The following is a 12,426-nucleotide window of genomic DNA, read 5'->3' on the forward strand; positions in this document are numbered from 1 at the left end:
GCACTTCAAGAAATGACAAAAAAAAAAAAAAATTTTCATTTCTTAAAACGTTTCATAGGTAGTTTATTGAAAAGGCATTAAACTTTAAAAAAAATCTGTAATTGCCAAACATTAGCTACATATTTTATATTTTTTTTCTCAGAAACAACGTATGTTTTGCGGTATGTTATGTCAACTCTGTTACGGACAATATAGACAGTGAGTGAAAAAAACAATAAATTCTAGCAGATTAAAATATTTTTATTCCATTACACCAAGTGTCCTACTACCCCAACACTTTAAATGGAGATGTTTTACTTAAAAATACATTTTAAAAAATCAAAAGATACTCAACTTTTCACAGTTATTCCTATAGGGTCAAACGTTTTTTCATTCAAACTCATTGAAAACCATCATTCTTTTAGAAATAAAATTGGTCAGTAATACTAAATCACAGCAGAAGTCAACCAACAATGTATATGATGCTCTGGATAACAGTTTTCCTTTTTTTTTTTTTTTGTGAAAGTATGTCATAAACATGTCAACTCTGTTACCTAACAGAGCTGGTGTTAGTAACAGAATTGACAGGACCATAATAATTTAGAACTGAAAACTCTGTTACTGTCAACTCTGTTATCCTATTTGGTAACAGAGTTGATGGTAATAGAAATGACAATTTCAAACATTTTTATTAAAAACTCCACTTGTGAGTAGAAATGCTGAAAAAAACATGACACCACTGAGATAATGGTTTAAAAACCATTAAATAAACTTGTCTCTGATCAAAAATCTGTGGTATTTTTCTCGTGATACTTTGGTAACAAGATTGACGTTGAAAACAATAACCCCTGGTGATTGTGATTTTTAAACTAAAATATTTCCCAGAGAATGGCACAAAGACCTCTGTGTGTTTGAGGTCTTATCAGTAAAAGTAACTGGGTTAATTTTATGCAGTTTATAAAACCGTAGAACGCAATTTCACAGATTTACAGGGACAAAACCATATGGTAACAGAGTTGACAAAAAATTCTCGGACACATATTTTTTCAAAAATAAGGGTATTTTGAATTAATTTAATGTGATGTTGTTATTAAATTGACCATTTAGGCAGTTTAAAAAAAGATAGAAAAAACAAATTCACAAAAGAAAAATTATAAAACATAGGTTTTTGCATGATTTTTCAGGTTAATAAAAAAGACAGTACTCAACCCGGACAACAAGAAGTCTTGGTTTGTCAGCTATATAAAACAATTTTAAATGTATTTACTTCAATGTTTTTACTTGTTAAAAATTATAATCCATTAAAATGAGTAATAAATTACTAAAACATTTAAAAATTGAAATATTTTAATATACCAGACCAAAAATAATGACTCTGGACATCAAATGTATCTGCAATTATAGAATCACTCATATACATGTGCAAATTGAAGGAGTAAGGAAACTATCAGGAAGATTTTACACTGAAAACCAAGTGAGTGACATTTAAAGAGTAAATATCTCTGACATCACGGTGGAAATAAAAAAAAAAATAGGAACCTGTCTTCAAAGAGAAAATTGTCTCATTTCGCGTTTGTTGTCAGACGATGGCATTTCCTCTTCAGAAGACAAAACTGTTTTTTGTTTTTTTTTGTTTTTTTTTAATCGGCCCTTGAGGACACAGATGAAAAGCAGGACCAGCCCCTCGCTGGACAGCTGGACATGCCTGCTTGGTACTAAAGATCCTGATATCAAGCTAAAGCCTGCGGGAGAAGGCTGAGGTGAGGAGTGATTTTCCTCTCAGCAAACAGTGTGCAGATTGAGCCCTGGGAGGAAAAGTAAACACGTGGGAGAGTTGGCAGCCATGTGGGTGGTGTACTCATGGAGAGGGAGGAAGACGCTGCCAGGTTTATGCCAACCATCTGCCACAGCGCAGGCATTCCTTTACCTAAAGCTTCTGATGATTCAGAACGAGCACGAACACAAAGATGTGCACGGGCAACTTTGTATATAAAGACATGCTCTTTAGAGGAAAGAAATTCGCTTTCAGTTTACAGACTTAAGTCATTCTCCTAAGCTCTAACATACTGCTGTATGCTTCTCGCGTTAAATTAAAGGAAGAATCATTAAATTAACACGAAAAATTACTGTCTGCATCACTTTAAATATCATAGATGCCATCTCGGGCGACAAAATTAACAAAGTTACTAAGAAGAAATATCTGAATGGCTTAAGGAAATCTGGGCTAAAGTAGTGTTGTTTGGGGAGAAATGCAGTTCACTCCGCATCTGGGACATTCCAGTAGGTTGAAGCCAAAGAGTCCGTCAAGTACACAGCTGACCATTTCAGTTGCACATTCCCCATAAAACATAACTTATATAATAAATATTTCTATCTTGAGACATGTTAATGTTGGACAGCTGCATCTCCTGCCCCTCAGCACAGTGCGTGGTTACGAAAGCCTGCTTAATCCATGTGAACGTGGACAAAATGTGAACAAAATAACTTCTGCGCTAGCAAGCATATTGCATCAAAAGAAAGCCAACTGTCTGCTGTTGGAGATCCGAGCGTCCTCCGAACAAAAAGCGAAGCGGGTGTGCGTTAGCTTGCTGCTACAGCTAAAAAAGCCGCTCAGTGTGAGGGGGGGAGTTATAGATGCGCGGCCCCCTTGCTGCTTGGGGAGGGTAGAGCGGCAGAATGGTGGCCCTGGGCCTCAGCAGGGCACCACACAGCCTGGAGCGCTGGCATGAGATCCACATGCAATCGTGCATTCACACAGGCAAACTCACAGCATGTTCTGTGCTTCGAAATGCTCTCAAAATATTTCTCCATTCGATGCCATTTGTTTTCAGCAGTGCACTGTCGTGCCTCTAGAGGCTCGCCTGGGTTTCTCCCATATGAGGAAAGCAGGGAGGGGGTGGGGGGGGACCAATGTGATATGAGGTTACTAAAACAGAGAAACCCACTTACTGTAGTTGTCCAGCAAACTAGGTCACAGTTCTGTCAAGTATGCAAGAATAAATGTGGGAGAAGGCAACACACACACACGCGCAGACACGCATATAGGCAAGCAGTGCATACAGAAAATGCACATATGTCCGGAGAGAAAGTGAAAGAGCAAAAGAGCCTGCAGCCTTTTGTCACGTTTCACTGGAAACACAATCAGTGACTTATCCCTAATATCTTTACTCATGGTAAATAATTTCAAAATGTTCTCTGCACTAAGACCTCATTGTATTCATATGTATTCCAAAATCACACACCTCCCATGCAAATGATGTCAAATATTCATTAGAGAGGCCAAAGGAAACGAGCAAAACAAAGCAAAAATGTGAATAAAATCAAAATACACACCATAAAGAAAAAAATGCAGTTGATTTTCTTGTTGTATTTCTGCAAATCTCTTCACAGCTTTGAAATTTTAACATGTAAGCTGGCAGGCAAATGTGATGAAACACATAACTCCAAATGAGGGTTTCTAGGCAACCAGACCAAAAAAAAAAAAAGTAGAAGAAGAAGGAAGTGGGCATGCTTCACAGGGAGTCTCTCGTCTGGTTAGGAGTTTCTTTCTAACAGGAATGACGCTTTAGTCCACATTTATTATTTTTTGTTTCTTTCTTTTTTTATTGAATGTTATAAGACAGTTTTTGAATACTTTTAGTGTTTAAAAAATAACTACCTGTTATTTTTTTAAACACCATGTTTGAGAACAATGGTTCTCAAAGGCAATCTGTGTGTCTCTATATCAGCAACATAACAAAGTTTGGCCATCTCAGTAGTTCAGCTCCAACCGTGAAACTTCAATATCACACAGCTTCAATATTTTCAGTTGTTTATGTCTCTTAATTTTGACAAACATAGCTTACAGAAAATGAAAACATTGCATAAGACCATTTAAAAGAGACTTTTGTGACTGAAATGGTATGTTATGACCCTTGCAGCCATAGGGAATACTGTAGTCTTTATAGTCGTTGACAACTTCAGCAAGGACAATGAGTCAAAAAAGGTCATTGCTAAAGAGCTGGCTGTTCAATAATAAATAGAAAATTGAGTGGAAGGAAAAAGTGTGGTACCAACACTTTAATGACCATGGTATCCTTCAGCTACTCTTGCCCGATAAGAACCCACCATGGAGAATCTGTGGAGTACTTTTAAGCGGAAAATGAGCATTACTTGTGCTAACAATGCAGACACACTCAAGGCTGCAATTAAACAACCTGGGTTTTCTTAACACGTCTTCAGTGGCAGATGACCATGTGGCTTGTTGACAGTAATTTCTGCAAAAATAGACCTGGTCAAGTATTTGGTGCCTATTCTTCACAGTACATGGACTTTCTTTTAATGTTATGCTGTTTTGCTTCCTTTGGTTTTTAAAACCCACCAAAAAGGATTGAGGTTGACCACCGTTACAGGGTCTCCATCAGAGACCAGGTTTTTTTTGGTTTTTTTTACAGAGAAATAGCAGCGTTCAAATGGTGAAACTGGGCTTCTGTCTGATATTACATCATCTTGCTTTTGTTGGCCAAAATGCCTGGCCCCTTCACAAAGGCTCTTTATCATCGCCATTATGCTGTCCCTGAAAGGCACAGAGAGTTAGCAACATGGATCCTACTGTATATGTCATCACCTAATTACTCAATGCATTAGCAGCAACAACTTTGCCAATAAGACAGAATGTCATGTAATTATTTTTTATTAATGTTGCAGGCTTATAAAACAACAAGACGCCCAACAGTTAGTTCTGGTTTCAGCTGGACAGTCTAGAGAAGTCAACTCTGGACACAGAGTGAAAACAATTGCTTCATGGGAACTCAACAAGAAACCTTCTGCATCTCACCTGTAGATTGACGAATTTGTTTTCCAGTATGAATCTCTTTCAATTTGGAGAGAAAGATGCCAACAAGCTGTTGTTTACAGATGGAAAAAAAAAATCTGAGACATATTTTAAGTAACATTTGTTCAACCTATTCCTTCTCTTCCCGTGACCCTCTATTTCAGATTTTCTGCGTGCCACTCTCCCATCTTTCAGAGCCAGCGTACAAGCTGTTCTGTAATGCATTCCCATAACGTGTCAGACCAGAAAAGGAAACCTAGAGCGAGACAACGCAGCAGAGAAAGAACATCTACTGCCCACAAAGAGCTGCCATTTTCTGATAATTGGATTGTGGAGTGCTGAGCTATTCGGGCCTACCCCTAAAGGCACAAGTAGAAAAAATGCATTACCACAGTGTTATGGTGAACGTCGTACAGGTGCAGGGTAAAGATAAGCAGGGTGACAATGCTGGAGTGTTTTTGACTCGTACTTAAGTCTGTCTCACATTAGGTCTCAACCACAAAAATGGTGTTAAAAAAAAAAAAACATGTAATGTTGTAAATATGTGAATACTTATGATTGACAGACTTCAGCCTTCTATTACGTCCTGTAGCAAATGCAGATATGTAACTTTTAAGGCTTTTCAACCTGCCTCATACTGTAGCATATGTAATATGATCCCCAGCTCTCAGACACCATATGAACCACACATTTGTACCACTTGACCACACAGCTGACATTGCTTCTCTGCTTCACTTAAACATCCCACAATCCTGTGCTGCTGCACTATCACTACCACATTCCCAAACATAACACCAAATGGCCAACTCCCTCCACTCTCTCCCCCGAAACACGTATACAAACAGCAACCAGATGCAAATATTGGTTGTTAACTTTGTCTGAGGGACCAATACCGATATCAATCTGAGTCTAGAAAGTAGATTTGTTGCCTAGATGTCATTATTAGTGAGCAATAATGGAATAAAGGAAGGTGTTGCTACCCTTGTCTAAACTACAGAGTCTCAGGCGGACAACAAAGTCAACCAAGTTACCAAAAACTGCCTGTTTGCTGCCTGATGAGGCGTCTGATCTTATGTAACAACCACATTTTCCAATAGTTTGTAATAATCCATGTATTTTTAAATAGAGCATACAGATATCTCTATTGTTTCCATGAACACAGGGTCACCTACCAATGACTATCTTCCTTCAAATGTTTAAAAAATGAGAATTGGACTGAACAGTTTATGGAAACTTTTCATGTTTTCAGTCATCCTACTTGACTGAAAACATGAAAATATAAGTCTATTTTAAAGTCAGAATAAAAACTGTCTCTTCATATATTTTGTATCAATATTTGGTTTTAACTAAGTTGGAAAAAAACAAACAAAAAAAACATATCCTACCATGCTGCTGTGGACCTAAATAGGACTGTGAGAGGGGAGCAGCAAAATAGGTCAAGACAAATGGAGGGTAAGAGCTGTCTGAACCAGTGTAATACAATGCTTGTTCAGTCTGCATGCATGAGGACATAATAAATTCAATGTCTTCCATAGACAGTTTTATGAGCAACTGCAAAAAGCAAAATGAAAACAGTTATTATTTCCTTTCACTTCGACACTATCTGGTCCTGTCTGGTCTCTTTCACAGTACAATACTTTAAGTTTCATTTAAATTGTGAGGTGTGCCTGACAGATCATTCTTCACTGTATAGTTGTGTTTTGCAGAGGTAATTGGTCCAACTGATGATAACATGGATCTCACCCACTGCAGCAGAAGCAGCAGCAGCAGCAGCAGCAGGTTTAGAGAGTCAGAGTGCTGCTGACACAGCACACCTGAACACCAACCCACTCCACTAGATGGAGACCTTTTCTGTCTGCGATGTATGAGACAGAAGACAGTAAAGGCAGAAAGATGTGCCCCGACAGGGGTGGCTCTTCATGTTATGATCTAATAGGTAGAGGCAAATAGGTCGATATAGACACATACTTAACAAATCCATGAATATTAATGTTTGAAAGCTATTTTGAGATTAATATTCTTGTCTAGAAAGCGTACAACTGCCCCCTGAGTTGGATGAAAAGACAGTGAGAACTGTGCATCTATGCTAGCTGCTCCACAGAGACTGCTGGAGTTCAGGAGGGTCGGAAGCTCAAACCAGCGGAGCAATCGTGACACAGTTTGGAGAAGGCTGACGTCTGAGTCAGCAGAGGAGGGGAAGATAAAAATCATTAAATTGCTCTTGTGACTTGCTAATTCATGTTGGTCTTGCTTTGCTCATGGATTTCAAATCATGACGGAAAAGCTAAAATAAAAAAACATCCAGTCATTTCTGGAGAGCAAAAAAATAAATAAATATATAAATAAATAAATAAAAATAAAGAAACCTTCTAAAAAATGAGCAGAAGGACAGCAGAGCTCTAGCATCATGTGGCTATTTGAGGTGTGAAAGCTTACATTAAAAATGCCTGATTAATCTGCAAATGCTCATCTTTACCCACCCACTGAATCCACACTTACAGCGTACCGCACGTGGGTGCAGGGGCACATCACCCGTGCATGCATATGCAGCATTAAACTCCATTAAAGCTGCCTCAACAGGAAACTCCATCCATGCACACAAACTTTTTGGATAACGTACTGATGGCTTTTTAGACTTTATGGTTAAACTTAAGTACTGCAAACATACACAGAAATAATAAATTGATTTCCATACCCTGTCCTCTAGGTGCACTTAATTTTCAATGCATTAGATGTCAAAGCTGTCATCATAAATTACTGTTCTTGTCAATATTAAAGAGAACAGTAGGTTCTTGTGCTTTACTGTCGCATTAAAATGTCAATTTCATGTTCATTTACAGATTTATTATTACATGCTGGGGGGCCTTTCTCAGGTACGCTCATGCTTTCATTTTCAAAAAGACATGTCTCAGACTTTAAGTTGATGTAGTGTTTCTTGTCAAATCTTGGATTAACCTTGATACTTTTATCTTTGAGCCAAAGGGGGAAAAAAAAAGTTATATCAAACGCTTACTTCACACCAACATGTTAACATTCTGGAGAAATTGATACATTGCGTTATGCTGGTTTAAACTGCCTTGCAACGATGGAGAAAGTAATGCAATACCACTGTTCAGTAAATGGTGCCATGTAAAAGTTTTTATATCCCTGAACTTTTCCCCTTTTGTCACAAATATAGTTTTTTTTTTGTGTGTGTGTGTGTGTGGATTTTATGTTATAGACCAAAGCTAAAGTAAACAAATGTGTTGTGGGAGAATAAGGATACATATTTTCTAGATTTCATTTGACATATTAAAATACGAGCAATAAATACATATCCATTGCCTGCATATGTATGTAATTAGGATAATTAGACATGTAATTAGGATAATTAATTTATTTTCATCTCGGCACAAATACAGCTCCTGTTTGAAGGCCCCAAAACTTTACAGAGAACATTAGAGAGAAAAAAGTCACCTAGAAACTAAGAAACACACCGGACAGTGCAGGTATAAAGTTGCGGAGAAGTTTTAAACAGGGCTAGATGGGAAGACAGTATCTGAAGGTTTGAGCATTTGAGCTTTCGGAACAGCTACAGACCTGTCAGGACAAGGTTGTGTACCTAACGTGACAGGCTGTGTGAGGGGGATCAATCACAGAAGCGACCAACAGACCGATGGTAGCTCTGGAGGAACTGCAGCGATCCAAAGTTTAAGCGTGAGAATATTTTTAAAGGACAAATATCAACATTGCATTCCACAAACTGGCATAAAGCTCAAGTAAAAAGTCCCGATAAAATGTAACATGACAAAATGCAAAAAAAAAAAACCCAACAAAAACACACAAAAAAAAATGTTCAAGGAGAGTCAATACTTTTGCAGTGGAATATAATTTTGCTATTTTCAAACAAATATAGAGAATGAATTTAAGAAAGATGTCCTTTTTGGTCATGTGAAGATCCTAAAACCAGCCTGACTACCTATAACTACCAAACACACACTGAGTGGTGCATAAACCCTTAGACTGCAGCAAGCAAAATCAAACCAAAGGCTGATTAATAAAGATAGCACAAACAGCCTTGCAAGGTGTGCCCCTCCTCCGGAGAGCCTTTCACTCAAACAACCTTGTAGTAATAATGACCCAACCTTCTGGTCCTAATCCCCTTGTGCTAAGCAGAAAACACCTTCTGGCCTAGTGCTGCTTGACAAGCTGCTCTCCCTGCGCGCACGGGAAAGGGGAGGGAGGCGATAAGCTCAGTGGACCTGTGCAAAAGGTCACAACACATCCATTCCTGAAGACAGGAGGGAGTTTCAGAGACACCTACATGTCCTCATGGGCAGTCTTTAGAACTTAATGTGCTAAATTAACAAAATGGAACATGGATCTTCTAAAGGAGCATTAGAAAAGGTGTTGCCCACGTCTACCAGAGCAGATGATCCACGCTTAGGTGTTTCCCTCCTCACAGCTGATTTTGCTGCGTAAAGGCAACATTGCGCCTTTTCTCCATTCCGCCCCACTCCCACCCCCCGCCCCGCCACTTCCTTCACGTCGCAGCCCTAACCCCATCCATCGGAATCACGTCCACCTATCGACAGGTTCGGCGACAGGCAGAATCTTTAAGTACAGCATAATCCTCTCAATATGATTTTCGCAACGATTCAGAGTTGATACCTTGCTTTAGGGTCGGGGGTGTGTCGGTAAGGCTGACTGCGCTCCTGCGATTGTCTATTTTTAATGTCTTTCCGTGGGCAGGTTGGAGCTACTGGGGCAATGCGCCTACACGCTGCCTATGCAGTAGCATATACCGTTGGACATTACGCATAGCAACACTGGTGTTGTTTTGAACACGGGGTCTACTTTTGTACCTCACAATCAGTAATAAATTATCCACAAGCAGGCTGCATAAGTGCACGCATAAAATAATTACATCCCATTTGCCTGGATTTTATGAAAAATCCTAACGGGGCCAAAAAGAGGGGGGTGGGGGGTCTCTTTTCAATTTCACTTGGCCCGGCGACAATAGCGCACTGAGAGGCTTTGCTTACCTTCCCACCGTTTGGTTGGCGAGCTGTCGCATTCGATTGAACTGCTTCTTCATCTTGTATTTTCTGCGTTAACACCTATGTGAGGGAATATTCCGCATTATTTCTCTCAGCGCGTCGGTCCGTCCTCCAAAGAGGCGCAGCACAAAATCCTCTCTTCCATATCCTCCGTCCGTCATTGCAAACAGCCGAGCGCGAAATCGGACGCCACGGTTACATCTTTTTAGATTATATATTTATATATATATATATATATTTCTCCCCACATCAATATGTGCCCTGCTGCCTGCGCAGGGATGCTGGAGCAATTCACGGTGGGCACACACACACACACACACACACACACATAGGCTGAGGGCGACAGCAGTGACAAGAAGCGGCTGCGCAGCAATGCCTTATGGGAAATGTAGTAAGAAGTCTCTCCAAATGAGCTGCTCCTCCAATCGCTCGGTATATAGTAAAGTTCCGTTTTTAAAACATTTGCATGATTATATATTTATTAGGTACGTTTGAAATCAGAAAAAACAAACACACAAAAAAACAAGTTCACAAATGCTAAACCACTGTAAATTCATAAAGAAGTTGATATATTTGCTGTGGTTTTATCATTTAATCCAATGTTGGAAGTTGTTTTATTATCTCATATCTTTATAAAATCAGGGTTGTATATTACCAAAAAGCAAAATTAAACGAAAACCTCTTTTTATTTTGACTGAACCTGGATAGCAGCCCCATCTAGTGGCATTTACTTGCTAATGCAAACGCTCAGAATAAAACTTTTTTCAGCTGATCGGTTGTGAATTGTACTGAAGATAGTGTGTTTTAAAATATTGTTAGAGCGACTGATATATCGTTCTAACAATCAGACGTTGTGTGTCAGCGAAATGTATTAAGAAAAATAAATGTTAAGGAAAAAATAATGTCAACCTAATGTTTATTTTAGAGCTTTTGGGGGCATTTTTGTACGCTGCTGCTTTTCTGCAAACTGTCCAGAAGAGGGCAGTCGTCTTTTTTTTTTAAACCACAAAACTCAGCACTACAACGAAAATCTTCAACGTGAATGACAAAGAATAGTTTTTTTAGGCGTGAACTTTCTTACTATTTAATAAATATTTAACATCTAGAATTGTATTCATATAACAAGTCACACTGACCTTCTGGGGTAATTTTACCTTATGACAAGAAAAGCAAGCAAGGAAAAAAATAATTGTATATCTGTGTCTGTGTTGTTAATACAAATATCGGTGAAAATGTCGATCAAAACATCAATCACTTCAAAATGTCATAACAAAACGGCAACTGATTTAATCACGAATCAGTTTGTGTACATATAATTTACTTACATTGCCATAAAATGCTTCTTTCTATAATGTTAATCACCGTTTCAAGTCACTTATATACCCTTTTTCAAAGTGAACGCTAACGCTAATGACTATTACCCTATCTGTATTATTAGAAGAGCTGGAATCAGGATGTTACAAGAAATGATTTGGTCATGCCTATTTAACACAATGTGCTGATGTCTGAACTGTGATCAGGACAGAGGACTTACACACCCAATTCAGAGGCAATACCCTCTAGGTCAGTGTCATGAGGTCATAATGGACCAACAGGTGGGCTGCACACTGAAGCCATAAGGTTTCAGGGGCCTCCGGGGGGGTAAATGATATAGAGCAATGACTGTTTCTGCCCTCATTAATCTCCCAAAGCTGGAAATTGAGAGGGGCAGGGGAAACCTTCAGCCTTGATCTCAACCTCTGGACCCTGTCAGATCATTTGTTTTCATTAGTCCCCACTCAGATGAACTGGCCAGTCCCAGCCAAGACACCCACCCTGCCCCCTTAAGTAGGGAGGATTTCTGCAAATATCTCTTGGGGGCTTCTTCACCCAAACCCAACCTCTGAAACGTATAGCTCCAGTCCAGACTGTCGCAATGGACACTTCTAAATCATTAAAGGGGTGAGCCTTGTCCATGCTCTGCAGCATCAATTGTTTGCCTTTTGGTAGGAAGACAGCAAACACTAACCTTAAGTTATGCTAAAAGACAATGTTGACTTGTATTTTAGCACAGCAGTTGGAGCAAAGCTCTGATGTTCATAAGCTGTTTGCCCCACACTACTAGAAAATAGGATTGCATCACGGGTCTTTATCTGTTTGTTTTTGACACTAGCTTGAATGACTGTGTTCCTTGTTCTCTAATGCTTCTTCGCTGGGGAGCTGGGGGCTAATTGGATTCCAATTTGCCTAATGAAGCCCAGGTCATAGCCTCTTCCAGTGACCCTTGGCTACTACCAATATGACATATGGGTTACGGCTGTCGGTCTCTGTCCCCAGCCTGTAACCCATATGTTTTTCCTGGCAACATGTAGTTCTATAGTTTGTTTGGTCATGATGGTGCATGATAGACCTGCTCAAAAAACCAACAAAGGTGCAGAGCTGGGAAAGACCTAATGGGACATTGTGAGCTCAGGTTAAAAGTTGCAAATTCCAACAAAAGGAAGATTGGTGGGGTGGTCACCTCATGCTTGTGTTTTATCTTCAAACACGTAGCATCATATTACCCAGATCAATCAGTTTACAGGCAAGGTGGGCGTTACGACAAGCCTTTGGTCT

At 39.3% G+C, this 12,426-nt stretch overlaps 1 protein-coding gene across 3 annotated transcripts in view; it reads right to left on the reverse strand.

The window, feature by feature from the left end:
- Positions 1 to 10,166, reverse strand: part of arhgap44a (Rho GTPase activating protein 44a) — a 32,385-nt gene extending 22,219 nt beyond the window's left edge. Inside the window, exon 1 of one of the 3 annotated variants that reach the window (XM_016673520.1) lies at positions 9,817 to 10,165. In XM_016673520.1, coding sequence (XP_016529006.1) covers positions 9,817 to 9,869 — 53 coding nt within the window. In that variant the 5' untranslated portion in view covers positions 9,870 to 10,165. Of the gene's footprint in view, positions 1 to 9,816 lie in introns of all 3 variants that reach the window. The other 2 variants (XM_007556286.2, XM_007556288.2) reach the window with 2 other exon arrangements.
- Between the last annotated feature and the right edge of the window lie 2,260 nt (positions 10,167 to 12,426).

Source organism: Poecilia formosa, unplaced genomic scaffold (genome assembly GCF_000485575.1).
Source record: "Poecilia formosa unplaced genomic scaffold, Poecilia_formosa-5.1.2 Scaffold78, whole genome shotgun sequence".
NCBI lineage: Eukaryota > Metazoa > Chordata > Actinopteri > Cyprinodontiformes > Poeciliidae > Poecilia > Poecilia formosa.